Below are 21289 nucleotides of genomic sequence, written 5' to 3'. Positions count from 1 at the left end.
CAGCCCACTCCATAGTTGTTTCAGTGTGACACACCAGGATGTGACAGACAGACTGACAGCGTGAGTAACTAATTGCGACAGGATGCAAAAAAAAAAAAAAAAAGATCCCCTGAGCTTTAAGTAAATGGAAGTGGGAGAATGCCCTCATCTCCCAGCACTCCCCACCTCTCCACACACACACACAAGCACGCAGAGCACTATCCCAGCTTAGGGCATCTCTATCAGTGTTAATTAGCTGAGCAATGATTAATATAGACGCTAAATGAAGTTATTTCTTGTAATCTGTGTTTCCTTTGAAACATCATTCATTGTGTCAATAAAACACTGTTTGAATTCATTTAAGACAACATTGTTACAGCGAGAGGAGAGAGGTGACAGAGCTGAAAGCATGAAAATGAAGAAGAAACGCAGCGAACGTGGTCCACAAATTACAAAGTGTAACACGCGAGCCCAATTTATTAATTCACGACAGAGATTTTCTTTCATCTCGTTTGTTTGAACCAAAATGCCTGTCTTCATTTTCATTACTAACTAATATCGATTCTCACAAGAGAAGTCGATCTTCCACTACATCCACAGGTTTTCCATTTTCTACACTAAGGTTATCCAGAAAAGTCATTGAGGCAAACATTTAAACAAAACAAACAATAACATTTTGAATAATTAAAAAAAAAAAAAAAAAACTGTAATTGTGTTGTGTAGTCCGTTACAGTAATCGCATCTAATTTAACAAGTCACGGTTATATTCCTGTTGCATATGAACCCACGTGACTCTACAGTCAAACTGCACTCATACCTGCACTACCACACAATCACTGCTTACATAGAAAAATGCTGAACCTTGTCTGGAAATCAGAGCAAGATGGCCTCACTTACGCAACAAGAGATAGTTTGCATCAGACGTTTTTGTGACTGGAAGTACTCTGGTGTAACCCAGGGTACCGACCAGCTACAGCGTGCAGGATGCAGGACACGTGATGACCACTTATTAGCTGTGAGTTCACCTGACTCTTACCTCAGATCATCACATTATAGCATCACGCAAACTTTCTACGAGTGAGCTGGCTGGTTGAAAAACGTTGAATCCGTCTGTATCAGATCACATGCACTGCTATTGGTTAATGTGTTGAAAACAGTGCTTTCTTTTTCTAATCAGGTGAACACGTCTAACAGATATCTTTTGTTTCAGTTTGGGCATCGATAGAATCACGTGTCCCAAAAAATAGGCCACATTAATTGGAAAAAAAAAAACTTAAATAAATACAAAAAGAAACCAAACAGATGCAAAAACGGAAACAGCAGGTCAACTAACAGTTTTAACAAGTATTGCAATAGAAAAATGAAATATTAATATGTAAATTTAATAAGACTTTAAACCAAACGTTTGCTTCAATTTCCACATTTTGCTTGCCATTGTGCATTGTGAGGGATTTGCGAAAGCTGCATTCAAATAAATGACAGTATACAGTGCTGTGAAAAATGTGCTCCCTTTCTGATTTCTTAGATCAATCGATAAAGATTCGTTGTCAGTTCCCATATGGAAAAGAAATAGTAAAAACATATATGATTTACTCATGAAAGTGGCCACTTTCTCATTACTTTCATATTTTTTTTTAGTAAGTATACAAAACATACAAGTTTCATTATATAATTTTTCATGGGATCTTATATGTGCTTTCACTCTTGTATGCTTTTCATACAAGTTTCATACAAGACAGATACAAACTTTATAAGATTTATATATATCTTTTCCATATGGGTTAATCTGATGATTGATTGCAGTTCTTGCTACCGAGGGTGGCATGACTAGTTGTTAGGTTTAGGGGGCAATTGCTTTTTTACACAGGGCCAAGTAGGTTTGGATCATTTTTTTCCTTAATAAATATAAATCATAATTTAAAAACTCCATATTGTATTTACTTAAAATTTCAACCTACCTCTCTGCATTAGTAACATCTCGCACATTGTTCCCCACAATCACTCTTTTCTCCTATTCTAATTTGTTGGATGAGAGGAAACCAAATTATAACATTGCAAGAAGATGCAGGGCACTAAAATACTGAGGAACACAGTAGGCTGCTGACAGCTAGTTAACAAACAGTGACTCCATTCATTAAGTTAATTTAAAAAAATATAGCAAAGCTACAACAATATGTATCAAACAGCTCAGAGGAACCTTATATACTTGCCATGGTGTGATGGCCCAGGAGAATGGGTCTTAGGTTTGTCTGCTTCAGTGCTATTAAAGAAAATGCGTAATGGGTGAAGCAAAACTTTGGCCACTGGAGGCAGCGTGGCACAAAGACTCTTAATCAAACTTCCCAAGGTTTCAGCTTTCTTTTAAATCAAGAGCAGCAATCAGTAGATTAAACTGTAGCCACTGTTAGACTCTCTGTGCCTGATTTTCTCCTCCTCTGTCTCTCATCATTACCGCTATCTGATGACCTCTCTTCTATGGATGGCACAAGAGCAGGCACTGACAGCTTCATAATTCTCCTGACAAACAGCTCAGTAAATGATCACTTTGCCACTACGATAAGTGCCAGAGTGGATGTAAAGCGCACAGCCCCAGGAATGAAGCCAGAATTTAATTTCTGGCAGCTGTGTGCCCATCGAGATATACTCTTATTAAGAAAAGAAAGCTGGTAATTTTAGATACAAGCGGAGTAAATGCACAGACAACTAATGGAGGCCTATTTCGCCCCTCTTTTTGGGCTAGCAGAATCTAATCTCAGCCTATTGTCAAGATGGACAGAGAGTCTAATCACTCTTAACCTTGTATCAGTGCCATAACCCCTTCTTTTTCTTTGCCCCCCAACAATTTTAAAATGATCTTAACATAATAACGGGACTTTTTTGCATCCCAGTGACTGCACCTTCTTCCAGAATCACCACGGCTAATGGGATCTAATCTATACAATAAGGGACATTAATATATATGCAAATCAGATGCAGCTACATCTCTCGCAGAGGAGACGGAGCCAGTTGGCACACACTTGTATCATTTCTGTCACATGTGTCACTTAGTTGTTAATTACTGTTAACATTCCTAAAATGCAAATATGCAGTTCTGCAAATACCGCAGCACATGTATCCTTAAGTAATAATGCTCTGAGAAGAAAAAGACCCCTTCCCCCCTTGAAGGTCCAGCAGTGTGGGGGGAATTTGAAGCGTTGGGGGGTTGAGGCTGCAGGTCGGCTGTTCAAAGCCACTCCGTGCATTGTTGGGCAGTAGGGGATTAGGTCTCTCCAGGCTGCAGAATTTGCTTTCTAATTAAAAGGGATAAGATGTAGAAAAATAGTGAGAGGCATTACTACTGTAGAAAAGAAAAGGGGTGGAAAGAGCAATGGTGAAAAGGAGGAATAGAAGTTTGTAGTGTAACCACTGGTGCTTGATCACAAGACTGGGCAAGAGTTACCAACCTCTTGTAGCTCTGGCCTCCATCTCATCAACTTGCACACTTTAACCTCGAAACTAAATATTTGTGTTATTGTTTTCCTTTTCCAACACGGAGAAAGCAACTTGTCACATTCACACACCAGCTTTTCTATGATTTAAGCAAATAATATAGTGTATAATGTGCTGTGGTTCCCCTCTGTTTCCAGTTCCAAATCTTTAATACTTTACTCCTTTTCTGAGGGAAGTATTACAATTTTTAAAACACTACTCGTTCATCTTAAGACAAAGTATGTAACCTTTATAAATACTGTGTATGAACCAATCAAAATTAAAACCACGTTGAAGTACAGCATTTAAAGTTCAGACTTTCTGAAGGAGTACTTTTTAAAGTAGATTTTGCTGATAATACGTCTGCAGTTTTAAATCTTAAATCAGACATGATCAGTGATGAGTTGGGTCAAAAAATAAATACATAACTAAAAGCTTTTTCAGACTACTGAAACACTTCATTTGAGCAACTTAACTGTTTATTGCTGAACCCAGGGGGGCTGCTCTATGACCCAGCATGTGGTTTTATTTAACCCTTTACTCCACCCCTTTTGTCAGCATGCTGCTGTTTTGGTACCCTGTCCTCCAGCAGGGGTGCAGTGCTCCCCGGGCACCTTACAAACGAACCCTGAGTTTAAAGCATACAGAGGACTGATTCCCTTTCCCCCCCAATCCCCAGGAGGTTAACGACATGCCAACGACAAGCCAGTGGAGAGTGTGGTCTCCACCTCGCTCTCCTCCCCTCTTGGCCAACGCATGCACTGGAGTTTTGTGGTCGTTCTGCACCAGCACCAAAACCCCTCAGAAAAATCTCAAAGAACTAGAAAGTCCATCTCAAACTGAGCTCATTTCCTGGTAGTGTCTGGTTGCTGAAGCATCTCCACACCACCTCCTCCTCTATTTTAACCAAGCTCCATGTAGCTCTCACCTTTTGCTCCCAGGCAATCTGATCCTATTTGGAGTGTGTGACGAGGGCTATTCTCCATCACCTCACTGATCAAGAGCTCCCCCTGTAAAGCGGGCCCAGGGATGAGCAGGTACAGATTTGGGGAGATGAGGGAGAGGGGCATGTAGTGAAAGAATCTGCAGTGAGCCAAGGAGAAGATTAAACGGCAGCTAACCATCAGCACCCCACTCTTCTCCCCCCGCTTGCTTCTCCTCTCTACCTCACTGGTGTCCTGCGGGGAGACGGGGGGGCTTCCAGGGGGGAGGGAGGCGAGCATGAAAGCAGGGGGGAGGCCAGTGGCACAGTGGTAGCTGAGCCATCTTGTCATCATAGCAGGACAAGCATATTCAACCATGTCCTCTGTCCCCTCCCATCTTATTTCAGACACTCTGTTGACCTCCACTGAAATCCATCAAAACCTCTCTCTCGGCCCCTGCCCACCCCCTTGTTGGAAGAGTGCTCTCCGCTGGTGCCTTTTCTTTTTTAAAGGGCAGAGATGAGTCCCAGGCTCTGCAGTCTTTCCAGGCGTCCAAATTAATTTGCGTCTGGGCAGCACGGGGCTATTTGATGAGAGTGTAGGGCAATGACATGCACTGGCAGTCATGCCTTGATCTCTTGCTTTCTTTCCTTGTCACTTTCCACCTAACCTTAATGCCAGATTCATGCCAGTCTAATCCACATGGGTGGCACACAAACCAAACCTTGTGTGTCTTAGTGGAGTAAAATCCAGTGCAGCTGAAAAGACACTTTCAAATTTCCGCTTTTGTGCACGTATCAAATATCTTTCTTGATCAAAGCGTAAATGACTGATCTACTAAGACTACCATTAAAAGTGCACCAATCATAAAGTGCATTGTCCTCACGGCAAATAAAATGAGCCATTTCTTAAAAATCCCTCTGCTAATTTCCTGATCAGTACCTCAAGAACAGATCCGTTTCACAACAATAAACACACTAAGGACATCTACAAAACAGCATTCCTTTAGTTTGATAAATGGATGTCAAAGTGAACTTAATGCAATTTGACATGCATTTGAAGTTGTGATCCAAAAAGGGGACCACAGCTAATGCCTAATTAGCATCATTAAATAATAAAGCAACTTAGACTAATAATTATTGCATGTACCCATTCTACCACTTGCACTGACAATTAACCTTTCTCAACTGGTGATTCGCAATTTGAGTAAATCCTGTTATCAGCAAATATAACACATGGCACGCACACACAAATGTGTTTCAAACACCACTCAAGGAAATCTATGCAGTGTTTACGGTCGGGAAGCAGAACAACAAAACAAACAGCAGATATCCACTTTCAGTAAACACCACCCAACCACTTAGTATCTTCCCAGTGGCTGGAGGGGGTGGGGAATCAACTTTAGGTGGCTGCTGCGAATGTCATTGAACTACTTGTGTTTACGCAGGCTTAATATTGCCTTGACAAGGTCTCTTTAAACACACAAGGAACGCTTCGGAATATATCAGCCCACCCGAGGGTTTAATTTTATAAATGCCTGCTGCTGCTGTTAGCAATATTTGACAAGTAATGTTTTCCAGCCTGAAGAGAAGTAGTTGAATTTAAGAAACACGGGAGGCGGGGAACCTCGCAAAAGTGCACTCGTCTCTGGTGCTGCTGACCACAATTCTGGCCAAATCTCTGATATTAGCTCACTGAAGCCAAAAACACGATTACCCAGAGACAACATAAAGGTGAAAAGATTCAGGATTGAGCACTCTCCCAAAATGTCTCTCCCTCATCCCAATTTGGCAGCACTTGGCTTGTTGCCCACTCACATTGTGTGGACGGCCCTGCCACTGTTGCCATGGGGATGTGTGGACCTGCACAGGGCCCTGAAGGCAGAACGGCCTGGTGGTGAGGTGGGGGTTATCATCAGCAGCAGACTACACTGGGCCCCCATCCAGAGGCCTGGGTGCAGGAGAAGCTGCGAGGCAGTGGAGGCACCTCCTAAGCTCCGCAGGGCCTCTCTTCCTGGGGGATTCTGCTGTTTCAAACCCAGCAGAGGATCTGAGATGCTACTCAGTAGCGCAGGGCTCCGGCCTGTCCACTGGGGGTCTGCTGCCTGACTCCCGTAAGCCTGGTCCAGACGGGGTGGGCTACAGTGGGAAGGGGCCAGGCCAGGCGAGCTGGACTGCGGCCCAGTGCGGTGACTGCCTGTCTGCCCAGGCGCTGGGCCACGCTGCCACTCCTCCCTGGGCTCGTGCCCCTGCACTTGGATTTCAAAGGGATGTGACAGGGGGGATTGGCTTTCCCTCTCCATTGCAGGATCTCTGCCCCACCAACAGCTTCTCCGGTGCCCCCCCCCTCTAAAAAAAAAAAACAGCTTTCAGTCCTCAATTTCTCCCAGCCCCCAAATGCCCCTCCAACAGCTTTTCTGTTTCAGCCCTGAACTTAGACTCCCTCTCACACTGTGCCATTCCCACCACTGCTGCCTCACATTTGGGAGGAGAAGGGGGAGGTTGAGTTGCTACACTGCACCCATCTGCCCCATGTCTTTCCATGCTGTGGACCATGATGCTGCAGCATGGCTCTCTGGGCGCCGTAAAGACTTTGGCAAGTACACTGGGCCTTCAAGCGCCCCTCCTCCTTTGTACTCCATCTCCGCCACATGTACACACTGGTGCACACCATCTGATTTCAAATTTACTTACGCAAAAACACGAATACATCCAATCACGTTCAAGTGATGAATGTCCACTAAGACAGATGGATGATTTGCATGGTAAATAATGGGAAACATCTCTAAATGTGCTGATTATAAACTGTTGAAGCTACTTTGGTTATGCCCGCTGAACCTGAAAAGATCGAAGTCAGATGCGGTGCCACAGTGTCTGTGTGGCAACCAGCTCATTCAGCAACTGGCCCATCATCAGTAATCATCCTACGAAACCAAAATGACACTGACAGGCTGCGTTTCAATTGGCTGAGATATGCTTTTCTGTCTCTCGCTCTCATTTTAGGTTTCTCTCTTCATTGCTCTCTGCATGGCATTTCTCTGGCAGGTCAACCAGTGAAATTCCTCCCCTCTTGGTCTCAGCATTCCCGCAGCCCACCTCCCTAACTGGGCAGTGTGGAGTGGCTGGTTTAGGGTAGCATGGCAGTTCCCCAAAGCTGGTCTCGAGCTACAGCTACAACTCCAGCCCACAACACATTCCTCCAGCAGCTGACCAGTCCCCCCAGCAACCAGGAGTGAGGTGAAGAGAGGAGATGAGGCTTTGTAGTGGTGCTATGTTATTGCCTAGAGATCTAAATGAGTATTATGCTGTTAAAGAAATACAAGGAACACCTTTTTGTGCACAGCTTACCCTCATCAACATTCTCATCACTTTTTTGAACAGCTCTCAGATCATCTTAAATGATCTGTTTCTTTCTACTTCTAAACAAAAGGTTCACCTTAGTGAAAAGCCTCCTCACTGGTTCACTGATGCTCAACAAGGTACTGATGTTTCTCAGCACGTTAACAGGCTGCACTCTCCTCCACATCTCCATCCTTTGCGAGGATGTGAAGGGGCTGCACATCACAGGCTATCTATCCAAAGCTACTCCTGGACAGCTCAAGCAGCAGTAGGACGGGAGCCGGACGGTCCCCTCCTCCGCTCCCTCCTACTTCTCCCCCAAGCCGAGCCAGACGCTGTGTTTACTCTCCTAATTACAGGGGAGGGGCCGGCTGACAGGCGAGCCATCACAGATTCCCCACAGGCCCAGGGCTGGGAACGCTACAGACACCCGCCGCTGTCTCCCAAATGTGAAGGCAATGTCCAACTGTCACTGGGGAGCCTTCACTGGCAAAACCCAAGAGCCCAAAGAGAGATATTAAAGACATGAGAGGAATTGGCAGAGTTGGCACTGACAGGGGGTACGCTTGAGAAGTCGAAGTGGGGGACTGGGGGCATCGCCAAAGTGTCATTCAAAACAAAGTGGGGTTTGGACAGGGCACAAATACTCATTTACTTACACACACTCACAAACACACACACAGCTCTCGCTCTTATCAATCCAAGGCGGGAGAGTTACACACACCAGACACAAAATTCAAGTAGTAGAGCCCCCAAAATATATGTTCACACAGAAGTTCACTCCCTTTGGGCTCCTTCTGGAGCATCTGGCCAACAGCTATCGATTCTGCAAGTACACATCGCTCATTTTGGATGGTGAAGGATGATAAGCATCCACCTCGGCTCCTGCTTTGCTCCGCTTATTGTTTCTCTTCCTTTATCTGTTTGATCGTGACTTTCCAGATTAATCTCCTGAAAGGGGGGAAAGGTTCTCTATCGACATTTTATACGAGAGGGCAAAAGCAGTGAGAAAGAGCTAAATTTGGAGGCATCAGAAGTAGCCTGGAGCTGATACGTAACTTACAATTCCAAAGATGTTCTTTAGTAGGAGACCTGTCAGTATTTGACTTATCATTAAGGACCTTTATAGAATTTAAAAAGGAATATTTTTCTATGTCATAAAACATGCTTGGAGAGATTTCTGCATATTACACAACTGGCTTGCTACAAATATAAAATGCTGTAGTTGCACAGTTTTCTACTCAACTGCAATAAAATGTGCAGCCCAGTGTGCTAATGTATGACTGCGGCTTCTATAAAATATACAGCAAGTTTAATAAACTGTACCTACAGTGTGTGTGTGTGTGTGTGTGTGTGTGTGTGTGTGTGTGTGTGTGTGTGTGTGTGTGTGTGTGTGTGTGTGTGTGTGTGTACACTAACCCTCCTCCCAGGGAGGTATAATCCACTAGAGGTTGAAATGCTCCAGTGCTGTTGGGGGTCTGAGAGAATCGCTCTGGAAGCATGGTGCCTCACCCTATCACATATTCAGGTCAAATAAACAAACAAAAAAAATTGTTAAGAGAAAGGTTAAAACTGAAGAATTGTCTCTTCGCCGGCTCTGAGATCGCCTCCCCCATTCCCCGTGGGCAACACACACACCTCACCCCCAAGAGGCAAGACAAGAAAACCATTTGATAAATCATGAATAGTCACAGTTGTGCAAGTGCTGTGACCATTTCTAAAATTTATTATGGGGATTACACACAAAATCACACAATGTAACATTTCCAAATGTGTTATGAATGCTTCCCAGAATCCAATTCAAATCCTAGGTTACCAAATAAGCCTGAACAAATCCCCCACATTGAGTTCTTCCACCTTTGAAGACTTGAGAGGTCCGGTCTGCAGGGCAGGTTTTACCACGCCACGCAGACACCTCAGCAGCACACAGAGAAGAGGGCTAGGTGAAAGGAGAGGGTGGGAAAAGGAGAGCATAGTGGTGCTCTTACAGTGATGGCAACATAAATGTCTTTATTTGCATATTAACCTTGAATTAATTGCAAGTCACAAAATAAACAGAGGCGTGTCGATAAATAAAATTGGTTTAATTTTTCTCCAATGATACAAAAATAAAACATCAACTGAGCATCGTGTCAACTTCTAAAAAGAGCACAGATGCTATAAAAAGCAATGAGTGATGTGTCTTTGTGGCGAGACTGATAGTGTGAAGACGAGAGTTCATTCAGTCAGAGTTAACCTTGAGGCAGCAGAGTCCTCTCCCTCCTTGTTTGTCCTTGTCGGCTTTCCACCAGACTCGACTTTGTCTCCTCAGAGATGATCTGAAGGCGAGTGTGTGTTTAATTGCATCTGTTTTGTTTGTTGGCAAACTCCTGCGTGAAACACAACACAAACATTTATGGCAGCAATTAAAAGACATGTCATATTAATGGAAAGAACGAACTTGGCAAACACACACACACAGACACACACACACACACAGAGCCGTGCCATTATGGCGGCACAGCATTTGAATTTATGGAGAAATGTGTGGGAAAGAAAGCCCAAAATTTCCCAAGTTTAGCACCAGCTTGAAAACTGGAGCACAGACTTATTCGACAGCGTGCCCGTCTCTGAAATTATTTAAACAGAACTTTCAGCCTAAATTCAACTTATAAAACTGCACATGCTTAAGGAGATCAACGTGCCTTGTGTGCCTCCGTGTTAGCAAACTCTTCCCAAACAGACACTGAATGGGGTTCTGCCCCTTTAATCCCCGGGGAGGGGACTGGATGTGTTTTGATGACCTCTGGGGTCACTTACATGTTACATTACACAAAGGTTTAGCTCTTTTGTGATAAGGGAAGAGTGCGGGGAAAGCCCTCTGTTTAGGCATCTTGCTCACTATGCAGTTGTTGCAGCAGCAGCAGTGGTTGCATGTATCCATCAAACCTGCCAGGCTAATTAAAATACAGCTTGTGATTATCCTTCTCCAGCTCATCTTTCTCTCTTTCTTCCTCTCTCTCTGTCACCCACACACTCACAACCAAAAAAAAGAAAGAAAGGGAAAAAAAGAAAAACACACACACACACACCAAATATCTAGCTACAGTAATTACTGCCTGCATCATTGATAAACAATAGAGTTTAACCTCAATCATTACATTAACTTAACTCTTAGCTGCGATAAAAACAATTTGAAATAAAGTAGTTTAAAACTTCATTACTACATTTACATAACAATCCTATTTTTATTTCGTTTTTTTGGCAGTTGAATGATATCTGGATGGATGGTAATAGTTTTAATTCTATAAAGTAATATTTCTGTTGGTTTATACATAATAACTTTGTGTATTTAATAAAGAGGGGAGAAAAAAACTAGAGCATGTTAGCAGAAGTAATATTGAACGATAAAGGCTGACTGAAGTGTAATCAACCTTTCCTGGGGGTAAATTTGAAATCCTATGTGCAGAAGGAAAGGCTCTTCTTGACATTACAGATTATCATTTCTATATGAATGCTTTGCATGATTTTGTTCCCATTTTAAGTCTCTTTTTAAGCTGAGAATGAAATCCACCAACACATTCCTCGTATTCAGCCATGCGAATATGAAACTATAGGTGGGAAAAGAGAAGCGAAAGAGATGCGAGAAAAGCTGTTTTGATGGCAAATATGTTATTTGAAATTAAGGAAATTTACAAGCACCTTTTTTCCTCTTTTTTTTTTTGTTTTTTTTTTTAAGTGCGTTCATGTATTCTATAATGTGTTGATTATTTCTTTTCCACGCCTGGATAAAGCACAGAGCAGTGAAATAGGGGTCTGTATTGCCTGTAATTATCCAATCTTAAAAATGCGATTTTTCCCCCCCTATCAAACAAGGGTCAAACATCCAGGGCCTGCGCAGTGCGTTTGAAAAGATGCATGGCTACGCATTAACTGTAGAAATCACAGATTGGAGCGGGCCTGGTGAAATCCTCACCCTCAGGTTGAGTGTAGCAGAGGCGGAGATAAAAGCAGTCGTCGTCAATTAGCCGGGAGTCAGTGGGAGCGCTGCTCGCCAGAGGCGTTTAACTCCTTCTCCTTTTAAACGTCCTTTTAAGATACAAAGTCCCCGAGGAGGGCCAAGCTTTACAGTTTAATAAATTATTTAGCAATTTAAACGGTGAGATCCAGCAGATAACAGCACAAGGCGTCATCTTTTTTCACGCAGTTTGAGACCCTCTGCATGCAGCTGCCAAACATAAGGAAACATTAATAAAATATTTTTTTAAATTAAGGTTTTACTGTCAAACTGTTTTTGGTTGTTTTGTTTTTTGTTATTTGTTATTTAGGCGTGCACATTGTAACAGTCACAAGCACACCCTCGTGTGAAATAATGTGAAACCTCAAGAAAGTGCAGGACTTCATTCATACTTTGTGCGCTATGATGATTTTTGCTATGTTTTAGTAATAAAGCAAACAGCAACACAATTTTAAAAAAAATACTTATCAAACAGTTAATTATTCCACCCGTTTAAATTTGCCTCTACGTGATAAGTTAAGTGATTAATAGACTCCTTTTCGAATAGATGAGGCAGTTCCTCTTAATCTTTCAAGAATAAAAATAAAAAATAAGCACGAGTTGCAAAAGAAAGAAAGAAAGAAAGAAAGAAAGAAAGAAAGAAAGAAAGAAAGAAAGAAAGGTTACCTGAATGTGTCGCAGCTCCTGTTTCTCAAACATCTCCCAACTTTTCTCCCCTCGGCTGTGCTGTTAAAAGAAATCCAGCTTCGTGATCCACACCGCCGCTTCCCCACGATCGAAATCTGTCAACAGAGATGTCACTGAGTTTTGCAAAGTTGATAAGGTGTGCTGTGCGTCAGACTGTGTGAGCTCCAGAGGCTGAGCGAGAACCGGTACTCTCGGCAGCTGTCACTGCACCTTTGACTCCGGCCTTGCACACGAGCCACGGAGAGAGGCAAGCGACGAGTCATAAAAGCCCACGGTCTGTCTGTGTTTATAAATCTAAATCAATATTCAAATCTGTTTGAAGTGGAGCGGGTGTGTCCGTGCAAGCGCACAGTATGTGTGTGTGTGTGTGTGTGTGTGTGTGTGTGTGTGTGTGTGTGTGTGTGTGTGTGTGTGTGTGTGTGTGTGTGTGTGTGTGTGTGTAGGTGTGTGTGTGTGTGTAGGTGTTACACAAAGCCTCTTAAGATGATACATTTACCAAGCCGTGACAAAAACCCTCGGCATATTATTTTGAGATGGGCACGCAGGTTCAAAATTCAAGTGACGTAGAGGAGGCTTATGTGTCCCTTGCAGCTTGTTGGTCTTCCAGTAAATATGAAATAACATCAACCCTGCACTAAGTAGCTGTTACTAGGTAAAGACAAAGGGAATAAATAAATAAATAAATAAATAAATAAATAAATAAATAAATAAATAAATAAATAGTTAATATTATTATTATTATTAAATCTACTAAAATGCACTTTCGGCACATGAAACAGAATTAAAAGAGGCCTACCTTCATATTCAGAAGTCTGTTTCTCTTCGAGCACATCTTCCTCCTGCAGGAACCGTTTCAAGTGCAGTCAGTGAAAAGTCGTTCCGCACGTCGCCAAACGGAGAAGCTTTTTTTGTGTGTGTAATTGCATGGCTGGCTGTACCCCGCAGGTGCGGTGGCTGCGAGTCCCCAAGTGCTCAGGTGTCTCCCCGGTGGGAACCCACCTGGAAATATTGTTTGTACATTTCGGTGCAGGGCCTGCAGCGGGCTGACGGTAGCAGACTGGCTGCTCAGTGGATGGGAGGACAGTTTTAAGGAAATAAGTCGCTCTAAATCCCCCTTTTTTACGCCGTGCTGGAATGTGAGAGGACGGTGCAGCCTTGAAGCTCCGCTTTGGTCCCCCATTTTTTTTGTTGTTGTTGTTGTTGTTTTTTAGGGTTTATTTGTTGTTGTTTTGGGGGTTTTCCTACATATTTAATTCTACTTATATTTCCCGGTCTTCTTCTGCAGATTAATCTGGTGCCTCAACAGAGATGATAAAACATTTTATAATCGACTTTTAATATTGATCGGTTGTCTGGAAGCTTTCGTGATATTATTCTATAAAACATCGGTGGTTGTATTTAAACTGGTAAAGTAAAGACGAGAGTGTGAAATTATTAACGCTTAAAAAGAGTTTCCCACTAAAATACTCGACATACATTAAACGCTCTGAGAAGTCTTTATTTTTCGGATATGTTTCGCCTCTCGCCCCCCTTTTTTATTTATAAATTATCTCTTACTTTAATGCTTCCTTTGATGTCATGAAAAAATATAATAAAATGAGAAATAAACTGACTTTTCTTTGCTTTAAACTCCTTCCACCTCTCATCATCCAACGGCGTACCGTTTATTTATTATCAGTGTGCCCTCTCTGCGGTGGGATGGGGATGTTGTCAGTCGCCCTCTCGCTGCCATTGGCTGAAGACTGTGCGTCAAAAAAAAAAGTAGCTGGAGACATTTGTTTCCCAGAAAGGAAAAAAAAACCCTCCCCACCAGTGTGAGAGACGGAGACAGAGACAGACCTCAGCTCAGTCCTGCGGCTCCCATTGGCTGGCACTTTGTACAAAATCTAACTCAAACCACTTCACTCACAACACACCAACAAATCCTAAAGGCGTACATGCAGCCTCCCTCCTTCACTCCGCCGCTGTCGCAACGCTTCAGAACCTCATGTAGGCGCTCAACGCTTAACTTTTATCTCCAGTGAAGACGGCTGCTCCTGCTCTGCTCGGGTTTGTGATATTCTCCTTTTATGCGACAGGACGTCGTCGATTTCTACTGACTTTTATTATTTCTCCCGGAGGACACCAAGTAGACAAAGAATTTTCCAGTCATCCCTGCCAAGGTAAGTTCAGCTTTATTATTATTATTATTATTATTATTATTATTATTATTATTATTATTATTATTATTACACTACCGAAATTTAGTTAAAACCTGCAATTCCTCACCTGATCACTTCCTCGCCTAATCGTTTTCTTTAGAAGAGGAAGCAAAACGTTTCAACTGGTGCTAAAATAAAAACCCACGAAGACTCTAAAAGAGATCCCAGCGAGGAGGTTTCAGGTTATTTGTTGGCATTAAATATGCCGTCTCAAACCCAGGCTGTCACTGATTTTATGTGTGCACAAATACGGGTGCAATAGGTGCACACAACAAACTGATTTATTATATTAAAGAAAAGAAAAGAAAAGAAAAGAAAAGAAAAAACGGAAATATTGTAAATCACATCAGTAAATCAGTAACTGATAAAATTACATTGTGATAGCTTCTGATACTGAAAACAAGACCAGACTCAGCGCTGGGCTGAAGTTCTCTTGATGTAATAATGGGCTTTTAAATAATTAATTGATTCCTGGAGGTCATATTTTACCAATTTCACACTCACTCACTGATCCAGGACTGCTACAAGGGCGTCTATCCATGTTTACTGAGTTAAGTTTCAGACAAAAATTTCCCACACATACACACACACTGCACTCGTGTATTCTGCGTAAATTAATACAGGATAAGGGCAGCAAAAATGGGAAACTGTGGAGGCGTCCAGGCTGAAAAGTTCACCGGAAAAAAAGAAGAAGAAAAGAAGGAACATTCGGGCCTGCTACTGAAAATTATTCCTGGGCCTCCTCTGTCTTCTAGCTCTCCTTTGCCTCGGAAAATAAATAATTCATAAGACAATAAACCAACACTTCATTTGGATGGATCCTGTTTGGGGAGGGGGGGTCACAATTAGGAGTTTAGCTCAATCAAGCAAATATCTACGAGAGTTTAATTTCTTTACTTTTGCTGATACTTTATGCTTTTTTCCTACTTTATATCAGCAAATTTGCGATGAAATCATAATTAACGCACGAGGATTTGCAGGAAAGAAATATAAAGAAAGAGAGCCGGGTTTGATTTGCAGGAAGCTCTGTGGACTCACACCAAACTGCAGCTCGGTTAGCTGCCACCTGGATCGCCTCGTTAAATTACGAAGAAAAAAAACATTTCTGATAATTAATTATTGGACAGAGTAATTATTATCGAGCGTGTGTGCGCGCAATTGGTTGACGGGTGTGTTTTAAGTGTGACAGATTGGGATGAGGGGGTTAAAACCGTTGGATATTGAAAAGAAAAAAAATGCAACTAATCAAGAGGCTCAGTGGGGATAACGCGTGAGGTTCACTGAAGTTGAAGTGACAGCAGTCAAAATTTACCAAGGAGCAAATTTGTTTATTTAAAAGAACTGCAAAAAAAATGTGTATCGAGAAAGCATGTGTCCATTTTTCTTTCACTGGTTCAATATTTTAAAATGATCTCCTTCTTACATAAAAATAACACAATTTATTCACTAAACGAACCTGAAAATTCAGTAATTTTTACTCTAAATCACATCAATATGGGCGCATATTAATCTTCATCATAAAAATGTAACGTTGACTGTGTGCTTTGTCAGACTAAACGGACTCAGACGTTTTAGTAACAATCAGTTCAACTTCAGCTGTTTTTCTTCTCATCCAATCGATTATTACATACATACAATCTAATGTTAACATAAACTAAATAATATTCAAAAATAAAAATAAAGTTAGTTCCTAATAAAATAGATAATTTGCCAGCAACTTTTATTTATTTTAGCTTTTATTTTGAAGAGATTTATCTTCAATTCATGGTGTTTACTGTATAAAGGAGATAGTGGCTTTAACCTGTTGCAATCACAGTGCTCCTTTCTTTTTATTCGTTTTTTTTTTTTTATCTTAATCGTGGGAGGGCGTGTGGGGGTTGCAAAGATGAGGACAGCTGGAGAAGTGGCTCGTGCTTTTTGAGGAGAGCCATGCGCTCTGGAAAGGACTTATTTCGCCACAGCGTCACGTAAATAGAGCCAATATCACTTCACGAGAATATCCGTCTTCCTCTTCTTTTCTTCTTCTTCTTTTAAACAGGTGCCAGGTGTAATACGGACCACACGGCGAACAGAGGACACCGAATACTCCTCGGGAGCTCCATCAATTTTCAAAATTTTCTCCAACTTCAGCACTCAGACAAACATTAGCATGATGTCGTATCTAAAGCAACCACCTTACACAGTTAATGGCCTCAGCTTAACTACTTCCGGCATGGATCTTTTACATCCATCAGTGGGCTATCCAGGTATGTTTAACCTCTTTGAAAATTAAATAAGATGTGATCACACAGCCTGAAAATGACTTAGGGCTCCTTGCTATTATGTTACAGCAATTAACCAGCCCTTCATATACCTTTTTAATTCACGAATTATTATTGCGTGTATTATTATTGTTATTCTTTCTTTTTTTTAAAAGGAAAACAAATATGAAAAATAAATACATTTATTAGACTGACCAGACCAATACAAACAAAAGGTGATGGAAAGTAGTCTACAGAAAACTTCTAGCGCACACAGTTTGGAGTGAGGACTAATCCTCAAGTCTCTCCGTGTGTGATTTTATTTTTAGATGTGGCTCCAGAGGAAATTACTGGCAAATTACTTTGATGTTTGCATTAAATTTTTTGGCACGTTAGACTCAAAGATGTCAAGTGCTACAATTTGCCACCGGGTTTTTTTTTTGTGTTTTTTTTACTCTCACAGGACTCCTGCGTAATTAGTTTCAAATTTGCCTTTGATGACTTTTTTAAAATTGTACATGTATACATAAATAACCTATGCGATTTTTTTGTTTCTCTTGCACTTACAGCCACTCCACGGAAGCAGAGGCGAGAACGGACTACTTTTACGCGCGCACAGCTCGACGTTTTGGAGGCGTTATTTGCTAAAACTCGGTATCCTGATATATTCATGCGCGAAGAGGTAGCGCTGAAAATCAATCTACCTGAATCCCGGGTACAGGTGAGTCAACTGACGCCAAGGCATATTTAAAATATTGTTATATATTGTAGAATGAAAAAAGTGGCTTTGTTATTTTTTATTTTAATTTGAGAAGCATCAAACGAAACATTTCACTCTGGAACCTGTAAAGTATTTTAGTATTTTAAATAAATAGTATTTTACCTGTACTTGTATTTGATTTAATCTGGGGAAAATATATAACTCATTTGAAAGGAAACACAAGCATAAAAAAATTATTTTTTATTTTATTTTATTTATTTTTTGCTTTATATGTACTCTAAAACGCCCCCCACCTCACCCCGAACAGCAATATATTTACCGTGTTTTATAATATTTCAGTTATTAGGACTGTTCCAATTACGTTTAAATAATTTTACTGGGGCAAAAAAGCCTTTTTATACATATATATAGCCCCTTTCCTATTTTAAACGGTTAGTATAGCTTGGTTAGTATTTATGGGGACATTGTAATGAATGTGTTCAATTATGTTCCTGCTTTAGGTCTGGTTTAAAAACCGGCGGGCAAAGTGTCGCCAGCAGCAGCAGCAGCAGCAGAATGGGGGGCAGAACAAAGTGCGACCTGCCAAAAAGAAAAGTTCCCCAACCAGAGAAGTGAGCTCGGAAAGCGGGGCCAGCGGCCAGTTCACACCCCCCACCAGCACCACCACGGTCCCCGCCATCTCTACCAGCACCGCGCCAGTGTCCATATGGAGTCCGGCGTCCATTTCTCCCCTCTCAGATCCCTTATCTACCTCCTCCTCTTGCATGCAGAGGTCTTATCCCATGACCTACACACAGGCCTCGGGCTACAGCCAGGGCTACGCCGGGTCGACGTCCTACTTCGGGGGTATGGACTGCGGCTCTTACCTCACTCCCATGCACCACCAGTTGTCAGGCCCGGGGTCAACTCTCAGTCCGATGAGCACAAACGCAGTCACAAGCCATCTGAACCAGTCCCCGGCGTCCCTCTCCACCCAGGGATACGGGACGTCCGGCCTGGGCTTCAACTCCACAGCAGACTGCTTGGATTATAAGGACCAAGCGGCATCGTGGAAGCTGAACTTCAATGCCGATTGCTTGGATTATAAGGATCAAACGTCCTCGTGGAAATTCCAGGTCCTGTGAACCGAGCAATCAGCTATCAAAAAGTGCACAAACAGTGACGATCACACGAGACACAGCGCTGCCATCCCTCAACAGAACACTTCAGACTGGGTAAAAACGTGAGCCTGGTACACCGAGGCAGGGCTCTCAGGGGGGCCTCTAGTTTTTGGCATGATGGTCTTTGGTCCTCCTAGAGGAGAAGTTAATGTATTTTAGCACTGGCAAAGAGATTTCCCCTCTCCCGTTTATTCACCGGTTGTAGCCCTTCTTTATCTGTCAGTGCGTACCTATGTGCGTAAAAAACAGACAAACAAACAAAAAAACACCACCTGTTGAGGACGTCACAGAGTGGACTCAGAAAGAAAAACACACCACAGCCACGGAAGTAAAAGAACAAAACTCAAGTTAATAGTCCTGCTGAAGTGCTCGGGATGGACAGACCTTCTTAAAGCTTCTTAAACAACTTTGCCGCCCTGCCGGCAGAGTGTGTGACACGAGGATGGCGTGTGGACATGGATGCACTACTTTATTTAAGAAAAAAAAGTGTTTATAAGGAATCAATATGTAGTTTCTAAGAGACAATCAGTGTGCGTCTTATATAAATGGTACATATGTGGTTTCTTTTTCTTTCTTTTTTTATCTGTGCTAGCCTTCGAAACTGTGATCTGTTGTATTGTATGCAATTTGTGAGCCCCCCCTCCCCCTCGCATTGGACTCTCTGCTGTGATTTTATTAGATTTCTAACTTTTTCGTTTTCTTTCGTTTTTGTTTCTTTTGGGGTTTTTTCACCAACGAAAGATGCTAATGGTTATTTTTACTGCATCACAAAGAGAGACGAGACTTTCCAAGCACATGGTGGATGGTAGTAATAATCAAGGGTTAGCCATACTGGAAAAGACTCTCGGCTGCTGAGAGCTCTACACTTGCTTCCCCTCCATTGATCTCAACACACGGTGATTGTGGATCCTTTACTGGCTCCAAAGATGGTGTGACCTCACCGCTGAAAAGACATGAATAAAGGTCCTGTGAGCTTACTCTTTCATCAATAGACGATCTGTGTGTGCGTGTGCGTGTTGGAAATTAAAGTGGAACCCTGGCAATGTGCGCAAAAATCATGGTTGTTTAAGGGGGGGTTCTTCGTTTTCTACGACTTTAAGACCTAAAAATGGAACAGAACCTTTGTGGGTACTATTTTTTTTTTCAATCGAGGCTGCGGTGGTATATGTGCGTGATGAGGCAAAGAGGGAAAACCAGAACTTTCGCATTAATTAAGCCAATAATGGCCGTCTGAGTAATAATTAGCCTACACTTGTGCGTGCCGACCAAACTCTGTTTTCTCACGCGTAATTAGTTTTTCTATCACGTCTTAAAAACAGCCCAACGCATTAACGCCCATGTGTTGTCTTTCGATGAGTTTCAGAGCCATCCAGTGTTCATAGTGGTAATGCGCCACATAAACTTAATCCTCTCCTTTCCCTTTATTTAATCGCAAAAGAAAAAAAGAAGAAGAACGAATTAATGCCGCATTGTTTCCGGTAGTGCAATTCAGACAGTGAAAGAGAGTGTGCGGTTTGAGAAAGCAGTGTTTAATCCCGGACTCCAAGAGATGTTAATCCCAATATTTTACCGGCGGGGGTTTCTCTGGGGCGCAGGGCAGCCGTGGTCCTATTCAAAGCCCGCGCGGCATGGCTTTCCACGCCTGATCCCTGGATGAGCTCTTTAATATAAAGGCTAATATTTAGTGTTTCACAAGTGCGCTGATATGACATCAATATATCAAGAAACAACGTTAATTTGCTCTCACTGCCCTGAAAATAGACCAGTGAGAGATACACATAAGCGAAAAATAAATTAAAACATACAACACTTGATTTTGGTTTGCTCTGTTGTGGGGTTTACAGTTTAAGAAGTGCTTATAGCAGTGCAGTTGTACAAAAGTAAGAAATTGGCTCAAAAAGAGGGCAAGAAAAACTCCGCACAATATTCCTGTAACTTTATTCCCACATGCGCGGTGTGTTTAATTAAGTGCAGAGGAGAGGTTATGTCTAAAGGGGGAAAAGAAATCAATACATTTTAGGACTCAAGAGGAGAAAGCTGCTTTTAAAAGAGGGTTTGTTGTTATTTACTTTTTATTGCTCCAACTTTCAAGTCCGACGTTACTCTTTAAGACGACAGACAATAAAGTCAAAGCGGGTATGGGATCTGTAATGACTCGACATGGTTGTGCAGCGGGCTAATTGTTAGAAGTCCAACATTCAATTAGCATCCTTGACATTGCCAATAATCTCTCTTTCATTGGAGTCTCCGCTAAAGGATCACACTAATTAAAAGCGTTGCTTGAAATAATCGAAGCGTTAAAGAGAAGAGCGACTTTGATTCCACTCCTGCGTGGTCAGAAAATAGGTGTGTGTGCGTGTGTGTTTGTTTTATGAGGTTGAACTGCAGTTTAGAAAGACTTAATTATATAACAGGCCGTATAACTTATTCAAGGTTGAAGCACAAACAGCAGATTATTTATGGGTTCTCACTGCTGGATGCTCCTTTTAATTTAGCCTATTACACACGCAGATTGCAGCGTTATTCAACAGTAAATTACAGCCTAAATTCGCGCAGTGCACCGCCAGGTTTAGCA

The 21289-nt window shown here is 42.1% G+C and overlaps 1 protein-coding gene and 1 long non-coding RNA gene across 2 annotated transcripts; one reads left to right on the top strand and one right to left on the bottom strand.

The window, feature by feature from the left end:
- Positions 1 to 9418: 9418 nt before the first annotated feature.
- Positions 9419 to 14105, bottom strand: LOC146647099 (uncharacterized). Its single transcript, XR_014908793.1, has 3 exons — positions 13189 to 14105; positions 12372 to 12487; positions 9419 to 10077 (listed from the first exon to the last, which is right to left on the bottom strand). It is a non-coding gene; the product is annotated as an uncharacterized LOC146647099 (long non-coding RNA).
- Positions 14106 to 14225: 120 nt separating this feature from the next.
- otx2b (orthodenticle homeobox 2b) lies at positions 14226 to 19691 on the top strand. The gene is made up of 4 exons (XM_085391524.1): positions 14226 to 14554; positions 16632 to 16839; positions 17403 to 17554; positions 18055 to 19691. Exons 2-4 carry the CDS (start codon positions 16743 to 16745, stop codon positions 18676 to 18678), a joined length of 873 nt encoding a protein of 290 aa, XP_085247650.1. The 5' UTR covers positions 14226 to 14554; positions 16632 to 16742; the 3' UTR covers positions 18679 to 19691.
- Positions 19692 to 21289: the final 1598 nt, after the last annotated feature.

The sequence above is a fragment of the Rhamphochromis longiceps genome, linkage group LG19 (assembly GCF_057381845.1).
Source record: "Rhamphochromis longiceps isolate RC_006_pf linkage group LG19, R_longiceps_female_GT1.1, whole genome shotgun sequence".
NCBI lineage: Eukaryota > Metazoa > Chordata > Actinopteri > Cichliformes > Cichlidae > Rhamphochromis > Rhamphochromis longiceps.
This window is presented reverse-complemented; position numbering and strand designations above follow the sequence as displayed.